The 25,000-nt window shown below is 35.1% G+C and overlaps 2 protein-coding genes and 1 long non-coding RNA gene across 41 annotated transcripts in view; 1 reads left to right on the top strand and 2 right to left on the bottom strand.

Moving 5' to 3' along the window:
* LOC130051634 (uncharacterized) overlaps positions 1–473 on the bottom strand; it is a 494-nt gene extending 21 nt beyond the window's left edge. The window contains exons 1-2 of the long non-coding RNA XR_008799900.1: positions 355–473; positions 1–196 (exon numbers count right to left, since the gene is read on the bottom strand). The exon at positions 1–196 is cut by the window's left edge and continues 21 nt beyond it. This is a non-coding gene — a long non-coding RNA (uncharacterized LOC130051634). The remainder of the gene's footprint in view (positions 197–354) is intronic.
* LOC125680931 (uncharacterized) overlaps positions 1–9,110 on the top strand; it is a 13,562-nt gene extending 4,452 nt beyond the window's left edge. The window contains exons 2-5 of the mRNA XM_048920759.2: positions 3,695–3,834; positions 4,338–4,411; positions 6,724–6,811; positions 8,940–9,110. Coding sequence (XP_048776716.1) covers positions 3,702–3,834; positions 4,338–4,411; positions 6,724–6,811; positions 8,940–9,049 — 405 coding nt within the window. The 5' untranslated portion in view covers positions 3,695–3,701 and the 3' untranslated portion in view covers positions 9,050–9,110. The remainder of the gene's footprint in view (positions 1–3,694; positions 3,835–4,337; positions 4,412–6,723; positions 6,812–8,939) is intronic.
* Positions 9,111–20,822: 11,712 nt separating this feature from the next.
* Positions 20,823–25,000, bottom strand: part of LOC125680926 (pre-B-cell leukemia transcription factor 1-like) — a 25,489-nt gene continuing 21,311 nt past the window's right edge. For 12 of the 39 annotated variants that reach the window (XM_056153822.1, XM_056153824.1, XM_056153817.1 and 9 more), the window contains 3 exons: positions 24,781–24,893; positions 23,950–24,051; positions 20,823–21,694 (listed from right to left, as the gene is read on the bottom strand). In XM_056153822.1, the coding sequence (XP_056009797.1) occupies positions 21,530–21,694; positions 23,950–24,051; positions 24,781–24,893 (380 nt within the window). In that variant the 3' untranslated portion in view covers positions 20,823–21,529. Of the gene's footprint in view, positions 24,052–24,780; positions 24,894–25,000 lie in introns of all 39 variants that reach the window. The other 27 variants (XM_056153837.1, XM_056153826.1, XM_056153830.1 and 24 more) reach the window with 8 other exon arrangements.

The raw sequence follows: 25,000 nt of genomic DNA on the forward strand, positions 1-25,000 counted from the left end.
TCTAAATCATGAATAATAATCAATATATGTTACAATTAAAACAAATCCATAAATACGTGAAGAACATTTGTCATTCAGTATAAATCAATCGTCTGCATTCCGAGAACAATACACAGGTAAACGGCAATTTCCTCTTCTTCCATTATGTGTAGCTTTTTCTCTCTCGAAGAAATTGATGTAAGCCGTCAACATCAAACTAAATGAGTAAAATTAGATCAAAAACAGCCATTACACCACACAGACATCAACAACAGGTCAAGTGAGACAAATACCTCGCATGTCACATAAAAGTTATTATTTACAATAATCACTGATATTTTTCGAAACAGATCTAGAAAACTCCTACCATCTCACCTTTTTCGTCAGCAAAGAACATATAAGCCTTGTCCGTTTCGTAAACTGCCATGACGTCATAGTGACCTAATTCGTAGCTATATAGATGAACGTTTCTGAGCCGTACTTAGCCATGTGTTAGGTAACCAGTCAAATCGATCCCGGATAATTCCCATTCTTGTATTTTTAAAACAATAATCTCTATGTGAACAAATGTCCGCACAAATATTTTAGTTAAATATTTTAGATAAAATTATCCCAGTTCGTTTAAAAAAGGGAAGGTGTAAATAGGTTTGAATTTAATTCACGGCGTTCATTTGTCTGGTCCCTATCCAGCCACTCTGTTTTTAAGCTTCGCTATTAGTGATGGGACGGGAACCAGACTAGAATATCGGGATTACTTTTTAATACTCCTCTCATTTTACATCTAGAGGTAGCATACATATTAATTTTCTGTTAATTATACGTGTTTATGATCGATGAAGAACGAATACATACCTCGAATCGGATATTATTAATAAATACAAAAATCAATGGGGTCCGATTTGACTAAACAAAATCATTTGAAGCTGTGAGTTTTCGGGTTGTACGGGACTTTAATGAATGTTTGAAGGTATGTTTGGACACAAGTATAGTGGGAAGATATTCTTGGAATTTTTTATATTAAATTTTTGAGACGGTGATGCAAGAATACAACGATATAGGGCCTCAAGGGTTACAATAGTGTGAAGCATCATGCTGCATTGAAACTAACAAAGAAAAGAAGAATTATATGAAAATGCTGGGAAGACCATAGATTCAACTCCGAAACCTATTCGGTGCAGATGTTCCTCCCATAAAACCACGCTTAGTTTTTTCGATACGTTTGTTAGATGATATCTAGTTGCTGATAAAACTAGGACGCCAATAGATGACCCTGCTGTCGAATAATGGCGACCATTATTCTACGATATACCTTCATACGTATTAACTGATTATGAGGAAAGTGGTATTCATCTCGCTTGCATTTCGTAGATTGCTAATGCAACAATTTAGTCCATGACTGATAATTCCATTTTATAATCATAAAAATCAATCAATATCATGTTGTAAAGCAAATTTATAAATGACTGAAGAACATTTGTCATTCAGTATAACCAAATCGCCTGCTTTCCAAGAGCGATACACATGTAAACATGGCGATGCACAGACAAGTTTTTCTTGAACTGTATTCAAAGCAATTGATATAATCCGTTAACATCAAACTGAATACTTGAAATATTTTTTCAAAATAGATTTAGAATGCTCCTACCATCTCACCTTTTTCGTCAGCAAAGTACAATGTAGGCCGTTTGAAAACTGCCATGACGTCACAGTGACCTCATTCGTAGCTACATGGGAAAACGATCGACTGTACATTTCTGAGCTGTAGTAGAATAGAAATAAAGTTCTTATTTTCGTGTATATTGCAGAATAACTTCTTTGGTTGAGAAATATAACGCCTCGGCTTTTATATTTCAAAACAACATTTCTCGACCTCGGAGGCAATCCTGCAACATACATGAAAACGCGATCATTATTTCTTAAATAGATAAATTGCTGGATCCAGTAGCGTTCTACCAAGCCCCTATCTTTGCTCCTCACGAAAATATTAACAGCTGTGAGAAACTTTAAACGCCAGAAGTGGTGTACATCAAATGTAGATTCTAAAAAAAATTTAAAGACCTTTTAGTAAACTTGAAATCGCAAAACTTTTCTCAAATCAACATCAAAACGTATGACTTTTCAACACTTTATACAACTATTCCTCACGATAGATTAAAGTCTAGACTTTTTGACATCATAGACAGCTGCTTCTTCAACAAAAATGGAAAACAGAAATATTCATATCTAGTGATCAGTCATCCAAAAAAGTACTTTATTAAACACCAATCTCATTCCACGCACAAGTACTCTGAACTTGAAATAAAAACTATGCTGGAGTTCCGACCCAGGGGTCCGTGTTTGTCCGGCTCTCTATTTTGTATTGCTTATAGGAGTTATGAGATTGATCACTGTTCGTTATCTTCACCTTTCTTAATACAGTTTTATAAGGTTCGAAAAATCTTATGATAAAATTGTACATATTTAAAATAGTATACACATGGCAAGATTTTGTATCATAATACATGACTTAGCGTCTATTAGTTTAAATGTTGATATTCAAAAACTGAGTAAATGAGATATCGTTAATATCACTTGATGAATAGGTAATATCACTTGTTGAATATATGTAATATCTTTTATAGAATAGGTAATATCGCTTATTGAATATATGTAATATCTTTTATAGAATAGGTAATATCGCTTATTGAATATATGTAATATCTTTTATAGAATAGGTAATATCGCTTATTGAATATATGTAATATCTTTTATAGAATAGGTAATATCGCTTATTGAATATATGTAATATCTTTTATAGAATAGGTAATATCGCTTATTGAATATATGTAATATCTTTTATAGAATAGGTAATATCGCTTATTGAATATATGTAATATCTTTTATAGAATAGGCAATATCGCTTATTAAATATATGTAATATCTTTTATAGAATAGGCAATATCGCTTATTAAATATATGTAATATCTTTTATAGAATAGGTAATATCGCTTATTGAATATGTGTAATATCTTTTATAGAATAGGAAATATCGCTTATTGAATATATGTAATATCTTTTATAGAATAGGTGATACCGCTTATTAAATATGTCTAATATCTTTTATAGAATCTGTATCGCCTATTGAATATGTGTAATATCTTTTAATGAATAGGTAATATCTTTTATTGGATAGGTAATATCTTTCATTAAATATGTGTAATATCTTTTATCAAATACGTAATATATTCCATTGAATATATGTAATATCTTTTATTGAATAGGTAATATCTTTTATTGAATAGGTAATATCTTTTATTGAATGTGTGTAATATCTTTCATTAAATAGGTAATATATTTTATTGAATATGTGTAATATCTTTTATTGAATAGGTAATATCTTTACTGAATAGGTAATATCTTTTATTGGATAGGTAATATCTTTTATTGAATATGTGTAATATCTTTTATTAAATAGGTAATATATTTTATTGAATATGTGTAATATTTTTTATTGAATATGTAATATCTTTTATTGGATAGGTAATCTCTTTTATCAAATAGGTAATATCTTTTATTGAAGATATCACTTATTGATTGGTAATATCACTTAATGGATGGATTGTATCACTAAATTATGTGGAATCTTTAGTTATATTCCCTTATCAGGAACGATATACCACATGTATCTAGGATTTGTATCTTCCATTTGGTCAATCAAAGTCATTCTTTCCATCAGCGGAACAATGATGCTTAACGGAACGCCCCTGTTGATTTTGTTGTTGACCACATCGATATATGTAACCAATGCCCGGATGTTCAGCTGTGCGTGTCCCACAATCCGTACATTTGATCAAGCCGCCTGTAACTCTGACTACGGTTGGTACATGTATCTACGTGTGCATTGTAGCATGAATCTTTTTTATGTTGATAAATATTATCATGAGCAAGAAAAATAATGTTACGAGGCTAGATGGTTATTGAAGAGTACAAAAATGCTCTATTCGGAAGAATTCAATGAAGAGAAAGAAAGCAAGCCAACCCAGTTATTGAATGAATTCTTGGATGCGATTTATTTTATTTTTCATCAGAATGAACCCATTACATTAATAGCAACATTCCAGCAAGATCTATGCATACTTATATATAGTAAAAATGCATACATACTTTCATGTTAGTAAGCTGATGATATTTTGAAGTCTTACTTATAAAAATCAAAATGGCGTAAAACCTAGTCTCCTTCACACGGGTTATGCATTTTTTTCTTCAACGTTTGCCACCTTCATCTCTCATTTAATAAATCAAAGAATGTATTTTATTATTCAGATATACTGCGCAAAGTTATTGTTTTAATTTCACCCAATTTTGTATTACACACACAGCTGTGGTTGCAATGGTGACTGAAGACCCAACGACTAAAAACAAATACAATCTGGGCGTAATAAGGAACTTCAAGGTGAGAAAACACGGTAACAGTAATACAGTCTTCTATTCTGAGTCTTATAAAATGTTGACGCTCGTTATTGTTTTTTCAGAACTAGTTCACATTAAAAGTGAAATTACTTTTATATACAACAGCATTGAACATTGCTAGTCTAATTCAAAGTTCGATGGCGATTAAAATCTGATACACAGTGGCCCTTTTCACAGAAAATTTTACAATCAAATTGAAAATTTTAAAACGTAATCTTTTTTTTTTTTTATAATTCTTCTCTCATATAGTTTTGATTGAACAAAACTAAGTACATAGGTGATAAAATTGACATTCTTACTTGCAGTATAATTGCACTCAGTTGAGTATAAAGTAGAGAGAAGAAATTATCTTAGTCGTAAGATTTTTTGTGAAAGTGGCCACTGTGCATCTTTTGCAAATTTATTTTGGGTGTATTTTATGGTGTAAAAGCTATGGAAACCCATAGGGGACCCCTAAGTTCTCTATCTTCCATTGTATCAATCCTGACCTACCCAATTTGACGACCCGGGGATGTGATCCTGGTCATCTCCCAACATTAACCTGGTATTTCCTTTGGAAAGCCATAGGGGAAGGGGCCGCATAGATACATGTAGTCATGTTAGTTTAAAGATTCCGATATGCACGATTGAATTAATGCAAAGAGCTTATCAACGTCTAGATACCTTTTAGCTAACGTGAACCAAACTGTAGGCTTAAGTGAGCTTTTCCCCCTTAGTCTTTAATTCTGTCTGTGGGCTGTGTTTATTCTTTTTTTTTTTTTTTTTTTTTTTTTTTACATTTTATAAGCTAATTCATACACAATTGCCATATTATAAGCTAATTTTATACACTGCTGTCACATTAATTATAAGCTAATTTTATACACAGTTGCCACATTATAAGCTAATTTCATACACAATTGCCACATTTATCACTATTCAAGGGTTACGCCCATTACAAAAGGTAATAACCAAGAAAAAGATAATTTCCAATCTGTTTTCAATATTCAAAAATTCATCAATGAATTTATTCCATCTTTAACATTGAAAAATCGTCTTGCTTTCTAACGTTAACGTAAAAACACATAATACCAACATTGAAAAGACGTTTACACCGTCAATATTCTTCTAACATTGTATATTTGTTTATAGGTGCCTATGATTTCATTCATAACTCAAGGTTGGATCAACATTTTAAAAATGTTCTAGTCATAATCTTATCCATTTTCAACGTTAAAGCAACGATTTGTGTCCGGTTGGAACGGACTATATCAGGTTGCATCCGGACCTGAATTTAAACTTTTCTGATTTCTCATAAATTGGGTTTGACTACATTTTGTATGTCATCGAGAGCACTTGTATCTACTGCATGTAAATGTATATTTCAACAGAGTTGACATCCGATGGAAAAAAAAACACGTTTACAAATAAGAAGAGAAATACCGACAAGTGTTTAACGGGAGAAGCGGTTCCCATAGTGCTCCTTAGTAACCGATGTGTTGTTGGGTTTTTTTTATCGACAAGCCCCATGTCTCTTAAAATTTCAAAAAATAAATGAATAAGAAACTCGTGTTTGGAAAAAAAGCGATTACCAACTTGCACTTTTTCTACATTTCTCCAATGATAGGTGTTGTCGTAGTATAACGTGACTCGTGTGTAAGCTGTGGCTTTTTAGCTTTGAGAAGTTACAGTTATTAGTCCTAGCCTAGATTCGCTGAAGGAGATACTAATTACTAGTTTCCTCTCCGCCTGACACGATTTAGTTTTCCGGACTTCTGTTCACCATATTTTTATCTAGGAATTTGAAATGTAGTGTGTGATTTGCTAATGTACATTTACAGATTACGTTTAAGTCTTTTTTACATTTCACTAATTTTTGGAAGATTTTTTTAAACTTCGTGCTGGTAAATTCTCAATTATACTTTAACTGAGGAAAACGAAATTTGATGTGTGGTTAATTAGTGGGTATGAATGCAGATTAAAATTTTACTTTTGTCAGGGTTGACTTCTTCTAATAAAAATCATGAGACTTAGTTTTATGGTTGACTGAACTTATATATTTTTTGTACCCTGTTTTGTTCTTTGTATTCTTTTTATACCTATAATTCTGATTAAGTTAGGCTTTTGAAATTACCTATAATAATGATGATAATGAAAATATAGCGCCTTATATACAATAAATTACTCTAAGGCGCTTTACAAGTGTAAAAGAAGAGGAATGCAACAATAAAACACAAATAAATGAAATTAAATGACAGTATGACACAAGATCTTATATATGTATAATTTAACTATGTTGTTTTCAAATTATTTTAGAGTGGGACGGCGCCGACTGAAGTGTACAGTAGATATGCTATGGAATGTGTTAAAGAACTGAAAAGTGGAAAACTCTACGCTCTCGCAGGTAATTTATTTTTCGTAAATCATTATTTGAACCTTGCAAATTATTCATTTAGGTGTTGGTAAACTGGAATATATATTTCAAACAAATTTTGGCACACTTCATGTAAAATTTTGTCTCAGTAACTTCATGTTATTTTTGTTGATTTAAAGGAACTGATGTACAATTTTCTCCAAATTTTGTTTTTGACTTTTTATGATCGAAAGTTACTGTCTAGTGTATTTAAATGGCTTCTCAAAAAAAATCAAGAATATACATTATGACAGAAGCTCATTATAGAGAATTTAACATTTATGGTGTAAAGAAAAATTGAGGTCTGTTATTGATTACAAAGTTTTGAAAAGATATGGTTATCATCTATTAAAGTTTATGGAATAAATGTATGTCATATTTCAAGCATTATGATAGAAGCTCATTATAGAGAGTTTATTATTTATTGTGTAAACAAAGATTGAGGTATGCTATTGTTTACAAAGATTTGAAAAGGCATGGCTATCGGAAACTATTTTGTGTGTGTATGTGTCTGTATGTGTGTGTATGTGTCTGTCTGTATGTAAGTGTGTGTATGTGTCTGAATGTGTGTCTCTATGTATGTATCTGTATGTATGCGTCTGTATGTGTGTATGTGTCTGTATGTATATGTCTGTGTGTATGTGTCTGTATGTATATGTCTGTGTGTATGTGTCTGTATGTATATGTCTGTGTGTATGTGTCTGTATGTATGTGCCTGTATGTATGTGTGTGTGTGTGTGTGTGTCTGTATGTATGTGTATGTATGTGTCTGTTTGTATGTCTATGTCTGTATGTGTGTCTGTATGTCTGTGTATGTGTCTGTGTGTATGTGTCTGTATGTATGTGTCTGTATGTATGTGTCTGTGTGTATGTGTGTGTATGTATGTGTGTCTGTGTGTATGTATCTGTATGTATGTGTATGTGTGTGTCTGAATATATGTGTGTATGTGTCTGTATATGTATGTGTCTGTATGTATGTATCTGTATGTGTGTCTGTGTGTGTATGTATATGTCTGTGTGTATGTATGTGTTTGTGTGTATGTGTCTGTATGTGTGTCTGTGTGTCTGTGTATGTATGTATGTGTGTGTATGTATGTGTGTGTATGCGTCTGTATGTGTGTCTGTGTGTGTGTGTATATGTCTGTATGTATATGTCTGTGTGTATGTATGTGTTTGTGTCTGTATGTATGTATGTGTGTATGTATGTATGTATGTATGTGTGTATGTATGTATGTATGTGTGTATGTATGTATGTATGCGTCTGTATGTGTGTCTGTGTGTATGTATGTGTCTGAATGTGTGTGTATGTATGTGTCTGTATGTGTGTCTGTATGTATGTATATGTCTGTGTGTATGTATGTGTCTGTATGTATGCGTCTGTATGTGTGTATATGTCTGTATGTATATGTCTGTGTGTATGTATGTGTTTGTGTCTGTATGTATGTGTGTGTGTGTATGTCTGTGTCCGTATGTGTGTGTATGTCTGTGTCCGTATGTGTGTGTCTGTCTGTGTCCGTATGTATGTGTCTGAATGTGTGTGTATGTATGTGTGTATGTGTCTGTATGTATATGTCTGTGTGTATGTGTATGTATGTATGTGCCTGTATGTATGTGTTTGTGTGTATGTGTCTGTATGTATGTGTCTGTATGTATGTGTCTGTATGTATGTGTGTGTATGTCTGTGTCTGTATGTATGTGTCTGTTTGTATGTCTGTGTCTGTATGTATGTATGTGTGTCTGTATGTATGTATGTATATATGTATGTATGTATGTGTCTGTATGTGTCTGTGTGTATGTATGTGTCTGTATGTATGTGTGTCTGTATGTATGTGTGTCTGTGTGTGTGTGTGTGTGTCTGAATATATGTGTGTGTATGTGTCTGTATGTATGTATCTGTATGTATGTGTCTGTATGTGTGTCTGTATGTATGTGTCTGTATGTATGTGTCTGTATGTATGTGTCTGTATGTATGTGTGTGTATGTCTGTGTCTGTATGTATGTGTCTGTGTGTATGTATGTGTCTGTATATATGTATGTGTGTCTGTATGTATGTGTCTGTGTGTGGGGAGTGTGGGTGTTGCATAACAACCTCCATCATGAATTTCTTTCTTTATTTCAGGTTCCATTCAGAACGGCAAGGCGCTGCTAAGCTTATGTGATTTTTCATTTGAAATTGGTAATGGAGTGCTTCCTCCACCCACTCCAGACTGTTCGTCTATTTCAGCCTGATTGTATTCACTCATCGCTCTGCACTGAATAAAAAAATTTCTTGAAATTCTCTAGACTACAATTGCAAAGTTCTGCTTATTATTAGTCCCCTACCGGTGAAAATGAAGGAGAACTATAACACAGGGTTCTGACACAATCTCAGAAAACTGGTATACATATACATAGTATATAGAGTTGTAACGTGTATGACCAATTGCCTGCCAATACCCAATCTTTCACTTGTTCCACCTGGGGATCTTTGTCCTGCAATTCCCTCAAGCCATTATCGGTTCTGACATGCGCAACAGTTTGGTTTTCCCAGTCTGTCTGGAAACCGCATTGATTGCATGGCAATGGTTTGAGTGAGTCTTCATTTCGGTGTTGAGTACCAGGACGATGTTCAATTGTCATATCAAACACACACTGAGGACTTCTTGTCATCTTGCGAGCTGCCCCTTGGGATTTTTGAAAATCAACAGCCAACACAGAGATTCATGATCTGTGCGCGCTGTAAATATTTTATCATACAGATAGTGCTTGAAGTCTTTACAGAACTGCACAACCGCAAGCAACTCTGTTCTCGTCACACAATATCGCCTTAAGCTTTCAGCCTTCGTTAGCGTTCGGCTGGCACACGCAATCGGGCGCTCTTTTCCATCAATACATTGAGAGAGTACCGCCCCTATTGCAAAATTGTTCACATCAGTATCTAAGATAAATTGCCTTGTAAAATCAGGCATTCCTAGTATGGGTACACTGCAAAGTCGATTCTTTAGTTCGTCAAACACCTCTTGGCATTCTTTAGTCCAAATTAAGGAGTTCCCCTTTTCAGCATATTCTGTCAACGACTTGGCTTTCTCAGCAAACATTTCTGTAAATCTAGAACGAGCGCACTTCGTCACGAACGCTGTCTTTGGACAATCTGATACTTTCAGTGACACCTGCCAGTAGCCACTACACGAGTCCAGAGTCGAAAACCAAACATTTCTCGATAGCGTCCTTGATCGTGAGACTATTAAGCTTCCTGTAGTCAACACAGAAGCGGGTACTAGTCTTTTTTCTTAACGAGTACTATTCTGCCGCCCATGGACTAGAGGAAGGTTCTGCGATTTCATCTTTTAGCAGCTGCTCTATATGTGTGTTCATTTCCTCTGCTGCATGGAAAGGAACACGGCGCAAGGGCTCGTTGATAGAATGTGCATTACCAATATCTATTTCGTGTTCAACAACGTTGGTTGTTCCGAGATCTATGTTGCTAACTGCAAATGCGTGGGAATACTGCAGTAGAAATGTTCGCACCTTCACCACTTGTTCTTCTGTCAAAGCATTGCTGCTGCACTTTAACATATTCCCCAGCTTCTCATGAATAGCTGGATTATCTCTGAATTCTTTCTCTGTCTTTACGGTGCAAACGGATGACAATTCTCCGATATGTGTTCCCCTATATGAAAGGTGAAGATGAGTGATCAATCTCATAACTCCTATAAGCAATACAAAATAGAGAGTTGGGCAAACACGGACCACTGGATATGCCAAAGGTGGGACCAAGTGCCTAGGAGGAGTAAACATCCCCTGTCGACCAGTCACATTCGCCGTGAGCCCTATATCTTGATCAGGTAAACAGAGCTATCCGTAGTCAAAATTAGTGTGCCAAGAACGGCCTAACAATCGGTGTGAAACAAGTCAGACAGCATTTGACCCAACGATAGGTTGTAGTAGCAAACTAGATTCTTATAACGACCATAGAATTAGCGAAATGCTGACTTTAAACGAGACTTTTGAAACCCCTGCACATCAACTTGTTTGTCAGTAGCCTGTCTCGATTTAAATAATGATCATACACAGAATAAGTTCTTGCGTATTGAATCAGGTGAGAGATATAAAAACCCTATGTAGGTGATTATGGAATATTACTACATAAATATGTGAAGTTGACGATGGAGAAGTTGAAATCATCCTTTTTATCATTGAGTTGTTAGTTTGCCGTTAATATCTATTTTCAATAAAATATCTAAGTATGAAGCAGAAGTGAATGGCTGCGTGGTGTATAATATAGTTCTGTCTTCTGTGCCTATATTCATAACTCTTAATGACACGACATCATTGTATCTCATCAATGTTCTCCCTACCAATGTTCCCGAAGACGCCAGCTTTTCACTTGGTTCTAGCAAACAATCACATAGCACAACATGCTGACCATCGGAAACACAAACTCTGCCCTTTATCAGAATTTTTTGGTTGGCAGGAACACTCAGTGTATCAGACGCAACGATTTTAAAACATCCAAAGAATCCTTCTTTCAGAAGCGAGTATTGTTGGTGCTTGATGCGCAGTGTGCGTTTGGTAACATCAACAGAGCACTCGTGATCTTCCAGAAAATCAAACCCCAGTAAACCATCCAGACTTAACTCTGCCACAACTGCGGAGAGGTCAAAAGATAAATTCCCTAAATCTACTGAGAACATCCCTTACCACTTGTTCGGAGATAATTGCCGCCAGCGTCCACTATTCTTTGGTCATGCGTACAGAGCTTTGGTCGGAATGTCTCTGCCACTTTGTTCATCAACCTTCTAGATGCAAGAGACAAAGTGGCCCCTGTATCGATCAAAATCATGACCTTCACACCACAAAACGTTACCCAAGAGAACACGACAGCCTCTTTTCCCACCGTACTTGCTCCAACGGATGAGACCTGTCATTGTAGGGATTGGTCACATTGCTTAGTACTATGCTATGCGTTGGGTGGATGTTCCGTTGCATTAGCACTGCTTAATGTGTTTTCAGCTTTCATTTGTTTCTTTGCGCCAGAATTCGGTGATCTTCCAATACTCTGCAATCTACTCTTATGCACAAAGCAATCTTTCTTCAAGTGTCCTGGCTTCTGGCAATAATAACATGTTTTCTGCACCTGTGACTTGTGAGTCTGTTGCTTTCTATCGCGACTATGTTGAACTTGAAGATCTCTTATTTCATTTTGGAAGGAGTCAAACTTTGCGCTCAGTGCCTTTGATAATGCGTTTGTCTCGCTGGAAAACTCGGCTGTAGTCGGCCTTGCATAGCTTTTCCTCTCTGCTCTATTATAAGCTTCTAGTTCAATAGTCAATGGATTGCATCGTTAAGATAATACGACCGCAATTTCTTAATGCAAATTCGCATTTCCTAGTCCGCCAGTGCGTTAACAAAGTGGTCTTTTCACAGATTTTCTCTAATTTCCGCAGAGGCTGTTGGATATGCTAGATTGGTGAGTCTTCTGATAGATTGTTCAAGTTTTGGAAGGGTCTCTCCAGCTTTTTACCGTTGCTCCCGCATCTGGACTCTGTACAATTCTGTTTGGCTTGGAGGTGCAAATATCTTCTCTGACGCACGCATTAGGGTCCTGTAATCTGGTTTTGCGCCCTTTGGCGAATTTCCTGGGACTCCTTCCGCATTACCTCTATGTGATACTGTAAGGTACAAACCTTTGTGCGCATCGTTCCAGCGATTTATTTCAGCGCAAGTTTCGAAATGGGCATGATAATCTAACCAAGAACAGCTTCCATCATATGTGGCTGGTTTTATGGCTTGTTTCGGGATATACTGATTCCCCATGTGCGAATTCACATGACTCTCTGGACTAGAGATCGCTGCGTCTCCTTTGTGATCTCTTCATCTCCGCGTTATTCCCGGTAAAAGAGAATCTTCATTATCTGTATTACCCACCGTAACAATCGGTTGGTATCTTTCGCCTTCTGCAAAATGGGAATCTGTCATGAGAGTCTTGTAGGGGACATTGGCAGCCAATGATTCCTCTGCGCCCTCCATGCGTAATCCGACTCTTGTGCTATCTGTTAAACGACATTTATCGTAATCTTGGATTGGATTTGGCGTATTCTCGCGTTTCCATGGATCGTCTTCCATCGTAGACTGACAGATTTCTCTTTATAGGCGCGTTGTTCCAACTGCTGGGTCTATGTCTGAAGCAATTTTGCCACTCAGGTCCACAGGTGTTGAAAGCCTGGGTGCTTTTCCTCATTACTGTGCTCCGGTCTTTCAGTTCTTCAAGCTTTTCCTCTATGAGTGATTTCTCTTGTTCAATGTAACCTATCGCGTACAAATCAAAGTATCCCACCGCTCCAACCTTTCATGTAACGTGCAAGGGGGTCCCTGCCTGTGCACTCCCGCGGAATCGCACCCGTAATAGAAACGGGAAGCCCTGATCTGCTGCGATATATATTTACAAGTGCAGACTTAGATATTTCATATCTAGTAAATGGATGGTGGGATTTTTGTAATCATGGTATTATTTTGAAGGGTTCATTAAATGAAAATAATACGATATACCACAGGAGTTTTCAAAATTTTATTTACTGCTTGATTTATTTCACCGTTATACATTGAATACCTTAAGGTTGGGTTTTTTTGTGTTTTTTTTTTTGTTTTTTGTTTTTTTGGAGAAAGCCATGCCTGAAAGTCTTGAGATTGAAGAGAATGAGGTTGACCATGCATTGGTAGCTGTCTATCAGTAAACGCTTCAACCTTGCGTACGTTACATAAGATCATCACAAACATCAAAATTGATATCTCTTGTGTGGCCCTCAGAGGGGTTTTATCATCATGACACGATGTAGATACGATATCAGTAATATTGAAACGATATCACTACGATGTCGAATATTTCAACAAAACTGGATATTGTACTGAGACTGTAAGAGTTTGTGTTGTCGATTTCGTATTGATAGTGAATCATGATTATTAAGGTTTCCTTGTCGATATCACATCGATATCGAATTATTATCATGTTGACTATCACCTGAATCATGCATGTCACTTTTAGTCTTAGTAATTTTTTCCTGTCGATATCATATCGATATCGAATCATGTCCATCACGTTCCTCCATCTTGTCGCTATCGACGATATTGTATCGATATGGAATCATGATCTTTTTAATTGACTATCAACTTTAGTTTGAGATTTCCCTTCCTATGCTGTGAATAGAATCTAAAATTTGATACTGCACGATGGGTGGTTTTGTTGGGGGGGGGGCTATTTCGAAAATATGGTATATTAGGGGGGGGGGAGGGGGGAAGAAATCCATTATTTACATTGCATTGCATAGAATAAATTGCAGTTAATTCAAACAATAATTCATCCACAAATAAGTGAATGGGATTGGACAGGGGAACAGCTATTTTAGCCTTTCCCCTAATTTGCAATTAATCATTTCAATTAGACTTCTATAAAAAGCGAAAAAATGAATATTGCAAATCTGCAGTTTTCCACTGGAGAATTTTACGTAAGGTAAGTCTTAGGCAGTAAGAACTCTAAATTGTTTTTAAATACGAAATTTTATTGAACAGTCCAATTAATTAAGTTATCGCCATGAACAATTTTCGTCCTCGCACCGATTCGACAACAGACCTTTGCTCTCTGATTGCAAGTACTGGCGGTCCTCTGGGGAAAATCGATTAAAATGTATATTCTGTACATTACAAACATATAATACGCCTCGCTGTCGGATTTTACAGTACTTTATCCCATCATAAATTTTTAATCATCATTCTCTCTCTCTCTCTCTCTCTCTCTCTCTCAATCTCTCTCTCTCTCTTTATGAAAGGTGAAGATAACTAACAAACTAACAGTGATCAATCCCATACTCCTAAAAGGAATACAAAATAAAGATCTGGGCAAACACGCCCAATTTAGTCACTTCTTGCGACAGACAATGGGTACTGAGGACCTATTCTAACCCGGAGTCTCCATAAATATAAAATCCCTACCTAAATTAGTTCCGGATATACTTCATAGGTATCCCGTGGGGATCCGGGTTAGAATATGTCCTCAGTACCCCTTGCTTGTCGTAAGAGGCGATTAAATGGGGCGGTCCTTCGGATGAGACCGTAAAAACCGAGGTAATGTGTCACAACGGGTGTGGTACGATAAAGATCCCTCCCTACTCAATGGCCATAAGCGCCGAGCATAGGCCTAAATTTTGCAGCCCTTCACCGGCAGTGGTGACGTCTCCATATGAGTGAAATATTCTCGGGAGGGACGTAAAACAACATTCAATCAATCAATATACTTCATAGGTTATGTTTTCTGAAAAGTAGGTCAAACTCAGAGTTGAAGGTCAAAGGACATGATATGAAATGAAGTTTTGCCATAAGAAATTTAAATACAAGATATGAAAGATGTACCTTAAATAGTTCGGGACATATGGAATAGGTCTCATTTTTATTTAAAGTAGGTAAAACTTCCAGGTCAAGATCATGAGATCACACACCACTGGATCACATGAAATGTCTTCTCATAAAAAATGTATATGTGAATACAAAATACGAAAGTCCTACTTTAAATAGTCCAAGAGAGATAGTTTTAAAGATTTTTCCTACGGGTATATATATCAGCTTATTATATACTTTCAATTTCATCTCTTCTTTTTTCTTTAAAAGTTTGCAGGCATATATCACACGATATATGCCCGGAAACATTCCGGCCCGCAAACATTACGTCACAATCAAATTTCTACGCCGTTAATTTTCAATTTTTTTGTGTTTTTCATCTTTTACTCAGTTAAACCGATAAAATTATTGTTAAAAATAAAATTATTGTTAGTTTCTAAATGAAATTGAAAGTATATAATAAAAAGGTGATAGACTTTGTATGGGAAATATGACGACCTCGTTTTTTGTCGCGAACGGAACTCGCAAGCTCGGTCCGTCTACGCGCCAAAAAACTCGGTCGTCATATTTTCCCATACAAAGTCTATAACCTATAAATATAAAACTTTGATCCCCTATTGTGACCCCATCCTACTTCCGGGGACTATGAATTGAACAATATTTAATCTACATTCATTAAGGAAGCTTCACATCAGCTTTTCTGATCCAATAGTTCTTGAGAAGAGTTGTACTACCATATTTTCACTATTCAATTTCCTCCCCTTTGAAAAGAGTGCACCCTTTAGTTAAACAATTTTGAACCCCCTTTAGCAAATGACGCTCTATGACAACCGTGGTTGAAATTGACCCTGTGGTTCTGGAGAAAAAATCGAAAATGTGTAAAGTATACCAACAGACAGATAGATATAGACAGACGTTGGACGACAAGTGATAAGAAAAGCTCGCTTTAGCTTATAGGTTAGGTGAGCTAAAACCTAAGCCTGTTTGTTAATGTCCCATCTCCACTCCATATGAAACTTTGATGTTGGGGAAAGAGGAGCGGAGGCTCTGGGAAAGGAGTATCGACTTTACCTCCTGGTATATTTTCAACACCTTAATTATATACCAATACTAAGCTGATATGGAATATAATGAAAAAGTGATTATTTTTTATCTGTATTAAATATTCATGTGTAATTTTTTAAAAGCCCCTGTATAATTTTAGAAAATGTGGACCCGCTCTTTGCTGTTCGATTAAATTCCTTGGTGAGCATGGCATAATACATTATATCCATGTTTATGTTTCTGCATTTTATATGAACAGTATGCGAGTTCGTGATTGTTGCTTTTCAAATTCTATCAGTAGACAGCTGGTACTATATTATTTTCCCGCCTAAATAATCTTTGAATATTTGCTCCAAATGCCTGTGTGCATGTATGTGTAACCGGGTGGAATAATAACACGAACTCCAGTGTTGTGGGTTGTATCTTTTTTGTGGCGATGTAACTAAAAATTATTGTTGCATGACTCTGAAATGCAATCAAAGTTATGAATACAAGAACAATAACTCTGCATAAGAATTTTACAATCAAGGTCCTTATCGTAATATTAAAAGATTGCTTAAAATACATAGAAATTATAAATTGCAATAATTTCTTGAATCAATAATATTTCCCTAAGCTTAGCATAAATAAGCTTATCATAATAAAGAGTTTATGATATACACAAACTGAATAAATTCTAAATAATAGATAATTCATGCTAAACTGTTAAAGCACATGAATTGAACAAAACGAAAACTGACTATAGTTCCTTTAACAATTTGCATGTAAAATACTGAATCAATTTATAGTAAAACTTACACCATTTCTACAATTAACCTTACCTCCCATGAGGTGCAAAGGTCGGTGCAAATATAAAGTATTAAACTGATGATAGTAACGATCGTTACTATCATCCCAAGATGGCGGAAGGAAATTCGGGTAAAACCGTGGTTACTTATTATATCTATTTGTATTGTTTATTTGTGAATGATATGTAGGTAAGAAATATCATACACTAGCAATAATTACGATCAGGTGTTATTTTTTTCAACGACGAATTTTCTGTTCATATGAGCCGTATAAAATATAAAATAACATCTGATCGTAATTGTAACTGTATATTTAAGATATGTGTTGCAGATAACGGTATTATGCCAACTACTCCTGTGCCACTTGAGCATGAAAACAAGAATACCTGTCCTCAAAAGGAAAATTCCCTCCTAAAAACCATGTGACCAGACTAGAGTGATCTATAAATAGTAACAATTATCCGAAAGAAAAACCTGTTCTGGATGGTAAGCAGTAAAATTTAATAAGTAATGAAATAACAGGACAAACACAAGTCATAGAACTATAATGATTTCAATTAGATAAAACTTTATTCTCATATCAAATTTCAAAACTCTGTAAAGAAATTGAATTAAAGCAATTTATTTTCAATAAATGAAATCCCTGAAATAAAGTATTAAAAACATGTAAAATTTCACTCTATTACATATGTAAAAAGTTAAGTGCACAACCACGGCACATGATACACCCGTCAGATGTTTATTCATTATAAACAGATAAAAGTGCATGACACAAAATCATGTCCACCTAAATTGGTGCAAAGATTGCACCAACATCTTTACTTTTATGTCTGAGGTGAATATTGCACATCGCAATTAACTTGTCAATATAATTTTGAACTGTTCAATTAACTACAGAAATATTCCAAAACATTTTCAGTTTAATACATATATTTAGAAAATTTCTTTCACGTGGAGGGAGGAATGTGTATTTTTTGCTACAAGGATTATTGAACAGGGTCTAAAGTATGTAAGGATTACCTCCCTTAAATCATCAATGCTTAGCATTTAAGATAGATCGATCCTCATGTGATGTCATTGGTTTTTGCAAAAATCTTTATTAAATTAAACTTTGCGCATGACAGAAATATCTCTTTCAGGGGAATTTTATTCACTGGATGAAATAAAAAAATCAGGCAAACTATTGATATAGAATAAGTTTATGTTTTCTATAGACAGTAATGAAAAAAATGTTGTCAAGGGCAAGAACTCCGATGCTGGCATTTCCTCTACTGTATGTCTATTATACAAGGATTTCCCCAATATCCACAATTAATTTATACATATCTATATATTAGCAGTTTTTCTAAACTGTTGACATTAAAAATTTGTCATTCTAAGTTTTTATAAAATTTTCTTTATATTCTGATTTACGAAAATGTGTGATTTTCTTATATTAACCCCTACTGTCTCTTTTAAAAAAAAAGGTGGCAACATATACATTTTCTTTGGTTATTAATTAAATTTAACTTCAGTATATTGAGTGGAAATTCATACAGCTTTTCCACTTTCAATCATTAATATTGAAAAGTCACATGAGGGTGGAGCTACCTTAAAATGTTTTAAGGAACAGGGTTACTGCATAAATCTCTAATTTTCCAGTGTTAAATATTAAATCCCAATGGTATGACTCCAAATTGGCCATGTGGTGCATGCTGTGAACAAACTTGAATCTATATCACACGAGGATTCTTGGATATGAAATTATCATACCGTACCCTTGCATCATGAACTGACCAGTCAGAAAAAGCTAGCCTCCCGATTCGGATAAATCTGAAAATCGAATGGGGGTTTTCTTTGCCTAATCCAAGTAGTATGTAAACTATTTATGGGAATATTCCCAAGGAAACTAAAGTTATTTCATGCCATAGAAAGTGTTGACAGACATACGGAGTGATTATACAATAGGAATTCGAGCATTACCTCTAAATGCAATGCACAAGTCCCATAGGTCTGTAAAGGCAAGTCCGATAAATCTGAAAATCAAAAGGCGTCTCCTCTACCTAATCCAAGTAATATGCATAAAATTAATGAAAATCTTCCGAAGGAAACTTAGTTATTGTGTGTCATAGAAAGAGCTGTCGGACGGAAGGACAGTGATAAATATAGGGCACCCGCAATATGGTGGGACCGTAATTTTCATCATTTCAGTCTACATTGTATAATCATTTATGGTGGTGGGGTGGAAGAATAGAGGGCAGGCATCCAAACTTACATTGTGGTTTGCAAAGTCTAAACGCATCCAATCTATCTACTGTATATGAAATGTAATGCATTTTCAGCACGGCACATTAAACCCTACCATGGGATTGGAACTCCTGACCCACATATCAGTGAAGTTTCACAATTTGTTAGACGACTCATCATTTAACTATGCGCTTATTTTGTTTGCTAGATGTTGAAAGAAAAATTTGAAAGATGGATGTTCCCAAGATAGACGTATTTACTCACCAGTGGCGGTTTTAAAGGTTGCGCAGCCGGCACCCCCCACCCTAAAATTGTCAAATCTAAGGTAAATCATGGTGTCTTATTTAGAAATATGTACTAAACGATAAAGGAGCAACAATTTCTTCCACTCCCGGAGAAATAAATGACAAAATCTTTTGATTTTTCGAATTGCCTTATTGGGAGAACTTAATTTTTTTTTTCAAAAACCCTTAAAATTTGCGTCATTTTATTAATTTCACCTTATCAAAAATGATAGAAAATAGTACAAATGGCCAAGTAGGAGACATATTTCAAGCCCTATAAAATCCAGGAGCTTCCCCCTGGACCCACTGGGGGCCTCAAGGCTGCCCCCAGCCTCATAAGTGGCGCCCTCCGTAGCCACAATTCCTGGATCCGCCCCTGTTCACACACAAGGACCTGCACTTTGGCCATGCAGCTATTTCACAATCTAAGTACTCATGATCTACGCAACTGGGAGGTCGTTGAGTTCGAGTTCTACTCGTGCCACCCCAAGACGTAAACATAGGTAGCAATTGGTCGAATTTCTGAAGAAATTTGGTCTTTCCATCTCCATCGTTTCCAGATATCATAATTGCTCCTTCGCGAAATGAGAATTACGGGTCTTTCGGATATGGCCTTTAAATGGCGGCAGGTGTTGGCACAAGAACCCTCAGAGTGAGAAAATCTCGACGGGACATAAAGCAAACCAACCAAACATTATATGTATATCATGCACCCCGATACTTTCATCTGCTCAACATGACCTATTCAGGCCCGTCCAGAGACCTAAACTCTGACCCTGGAATCGTGAACTTCACAATTTTAAGAGGAAACCCCCGTGTTCGCAATAACTATGAATTCACTTTGTCTGCAACATGAAATAAAGACTAAATTTTGGCTCCACCCACCTGAATCGGTGACCATGGAATTCAAATTTTATATTTCTCTACCTAGACATGCTACACATCCTGAGAAATTAACAATGTTCAAAAGTTAACAACGGACAAGCACATGTAGCACATAGTTCACTCACGTGGTTCTGGCAACCAAAAAAATTCAACTATGGATGTATGTACAGAACACAATACAGAAATTCAGGCAGTTGGCATCTTCCTTGTTTGGTCAAGTAGACATAAAGTACCTGCCCTATCTTGTTTTCCCTCACCCAAGAAGTGTATATACATGTGTAAATATGGACAATATTGGCTTAAAATACCTCTCTTAATTCTTGGTGACATAAGAAATCTTTACATCATGGTGAATGGATCACCAAGCTCCATCTGTTCTTTCTTCAACCCACAACTCGAAAAAATAGCTCTCCTTTCAATCATTTATTTTTCATACAGCGAACTTTGTAACAGAATAATATTGATATTCATTTAATTATATAATGATACATGTCCATCAATTTTAACACCAAAATGAACAACCTTAATGAATCTATGCAGCGATATGTTAATATAAGCTGTTCACATGCATTTTTCTATAACAATTTAGTATATGAACCCATGAATATGTTCAATGGCATCATGTGATAATCCCAACACTTCAGCAGAAAAATGCAGTAACTTCCGGACTAAAATTTCAAAATAAAATCTTTATTTTTTTTCACAACCCGTGAGCCTGTATATATGATTAGTCTTGCTCAGCACAACACTTCATGCACAACATGTTTATAAAGCATCTACATTTTAAAAAAAAAAAAACCCACTAAAATCAAATCAACAATCGGTATGCGACTTACATAAAACAAACGGATAAAACTGAAGAATATAATTGTTGTCTTTGGTCTTTCAAATCCTAAAATATTTGATTCAGCAAAACTGTGCATTTGACATTTATCTGTTGATTACGAAAACAATTTGCACATTAAAAATGGTTTGAATTTCTATCTAAATTAAAATCTACAATGACACAATTATTTCTAACGTTGATACATCAATGACACCCAATAACACCGCACAAAAAGTCCTATTGGATTCTGGCAAGAACTTGGAATTGTCACGAAACAATCATGAAATTACTAAATTTTAGGGCGTTTTAATCCTGGTTCATCGCTGGAGCCATCATAATTTTCTCCATCTCCATCCAAACCCTGCATAAATGCACCTGCACACCAACTATCGGTACTGTCATCCGGTTTTTGGTCATGAGGGGAGCCATTATGACTACGAGTGTGCGGCGTAATCTACAACAAAAAGTGATGTGATTTCAACTAATTTTCTTTTTTTCAAAATTTTGATCGTTTAGATTCTTCCCCACCCCCACCCCCCACAGAATGAGAATGAAGTTGAAACAGATCTGCTCAACTTGGGTTTTCTTCATTTTCTTTTTCAAAAATTTCATGCAAAAGAGAATGGGGTTTCATGCAGTTATATCGCATCAGATTTAAGATCAGAATGTATTTCTTTCATGCAGAAGGGAGATTAGAATCTTTCATCACATCACTTTCAATTGTGAGTGCAACAGTACCCAACATGTGTCAAACCATTTTCAATACTGGTGATTTATGCCATGCAACTCAAGGTTAGTGGGAATATACGACTACATACAAGTATATAATACTAAGTGACAGAAAAAAAGAGGTTAAGTGTGCCAAGTTATGTGCAGATCTGTTGAATATTATATTGGTGATGATTAGTATGAACAAGAATGACAGTAACACTACATAATGGAATATGAAAGAGCATCCCATAAAATCAAAATGGAACTATCATACAATGTGAGAAGCATTACTAGTAAGCATATATCAAAATTGAAAATTATAATATACAGAAGAAAAAGATAACAATCTATAAGATTGGGATGTCAGCATTTATTTTTTTTTTTTTATAATACATATCATACAATTATAAATTTATATATATTTGTATATCATGGTAAACTTTACAGTGACAAGGACTAAAACTAAATTATAAGACTTCCATCAAGAATTAAACAACATTTGATTAAAATATTAAGTTTGATTCCATCAAACCTTTCAACAAAGGATTGCCTCAAAAATTATGCTTTCAATGGGATACACATAAACGCAACTTCACCTACTGAATAAGTGGATGCTGATATTTCAAACAGAGCACTTCCTCACAGCAAATTAATGAAATATATATTAAAATAGAAGAAATTGAAGAAACAATTTTCTTTCTATAAAATTATCTTACAACCATGCTTTAAAATGATTTTTGATATACAACAATAAAAAGTTCAAAACCTGATGAACAGTGCCACTTTAAAATAACAGTGACATAAAAATACAAGACAATACAATGTTTGATGAAGAGGATATTGCCATATGACTTTATATTCAAATTTCTCTTTTCCTACAAACTTCCACAAACTGATATGGCAAATAATTGTCTAAATTTGAAGTCTATCGGAAAAAATATCACTTCCTTCTCCAAAAATATGTTCTCGTCTTCTCCAGATTCAAACACAAGGTTTACCCTGTTATGTGGACTCATTCTGTATTCTTAATTATTTTTGGAGATAAAACTTTATTCTCCTTGGAGAAAATATATTGATTTGGACATAACGAGTTTTTAGAAGCTTGCTTCCATGGCACACAAAATTCCAGTGAGATTCAACTTTAAACACCATAATCAAGGCAACTACAAATTTATGATGAGATTTCGTGGTGGGCTTCTTCATGAACAATAAGAGCCTGGTGCTTCACTGAAGCTGTAAATATGCAGTTTATTTAGCACAATCAATACGAAAGTTATCGTTTATCAAAGACAATCCATTCAATTTTAATCTGCATAAAAATTGTTATATATCAAATATAAATACATGCAATTTAAAACCTTCTGCCAATTTCTCTTTGCAACACTGTATTTAAATTAAGGAAACAATATGTAATTTAAAGCAATTTCAAATGTACATATAATGCTTTTCCTCTTTTATTTGAAAAAAAAATAATAAAAAATTGACTAGCATTTAAACACACCTATATAAATCAATTTAAGCTTCAAGCACAAAGCTTCCTCTAAGGTTACATCATCTACATCACTATCTAAAATTATCTGATTATACCATTGTCTTTAAAAAGATTTTAGGTGTCATAAAAAGGTCATGCACATGGTGGAAAAAAAAAATCAGTAAATAACAAAAAATATAGGTTAACAAAGTACAAATAACAATACCTGTACAGTGGTTTACAATATAAACATGCTTAGGACCCTTAAAACTTCAGCCACCCCTAGTTAGCATCAACACACATAAACCTCAAGGTAATATGATAAGAATTTTAAATTCTTCACGACAAAAGTTGTCTTGGAAAACCTGGACTCCCGAGAAAATTCTCTATATGATAAAGAAACATTACAAAGCTGTGTCTTTATCTTAGACATAGCATATTGGTAAACCCAGAGAACATGTAGCAACCATTAGGTCGAGGCCCTGATGCTGTTACTATGACAATCAACTTCTAGGAGAGTGTAGTACCTGTTGGTTCATATGTTGTTCATACATGGAGGCAGGAGTGCTGTGCATGCTGTCGCTATTATAGCCACCAGACTGTGAAATGACATGCCGCAATGCATTCACCTAAATACAAAACAGCTTAGTTTTACCATGCTACATCGTCATGACAACAATCGCATGCTACAAGGCTTTCAAGTCAAGTATCGGGTACAGTTTTATGACAAGTAATGATACACTGTAAAACACAAAAGACATGCAGTACCATTTATTTTCACACATTAACCAATACTAAACTTTTATCAAATAATTTACATGCTTTGTCTTTTAAAATATCATTAAATTTCATCATTTGATTTTCCTTCAAAAGTCCAAATTGATGATAATCATAACAAAATTTCACATTTTTTTCTGAATCCTTATTTTGATAAAATCAATGTTGGCACTAACATTACAACATGTTTGATATTCTAACAGCACAATAACAGCCATGTATAGACACATACAGACAATTTGTATGCAGCATAAAAACTACATTCCAAAGTTCATGCTATAGGATACAGCTATGACGTTAATGCAATATACAATGAGCAAACTGAGTGTGGCAACTCTGGTTTGTCTGTATGCTTAGTTTGGTTTTTTTTCCAAATCCCCCCCCCCCCCCCCCCTTATAAATACCAAATTGTTTTAGAACTTCTATTAACAATCCTCATTTATTATATATATCCATCAAGCAAAGAGATGTCCAAAAAAAAAGAGACTTTACAAAATGAAATATTTTTCTCATTTGGTGGAATTACCCACAAAACCAGAGTTGCCTCAGGAGCAGAGGAATGTGCCACTTCAAGCACAGACCTGTTTATGGACAATGTCTCCTACCGAATTATCACTACTCTGATAGTTGTCACCACCATTTAGGTTCATGTACATCCCTCCCTGTCCTCCTCCTACATTGTAACCAGCAGCACCTGCCAACAGCAACAAATGACCATCAGCAACTTAAGTCACAGCAACCTCACAATCAGCAACACAATTCTAATTACAACACTTCTCACGTCACAATCAGGTACGTATC

The sequence above is a fragment of the Ostrea edulis genome, chromosome 2, assembly GCF_947568905.1.
Source record: "Ostrea edulis chromosome 2, xbOstEdul1.1, whole genome shotgun sequence".
Classification (NCBI taxonomy): Eukaryota; Metazoa; Mollusca; class Bivalvia; order Ostreida; family Ostreidae; genus Ostrea; species Ostrea edulis.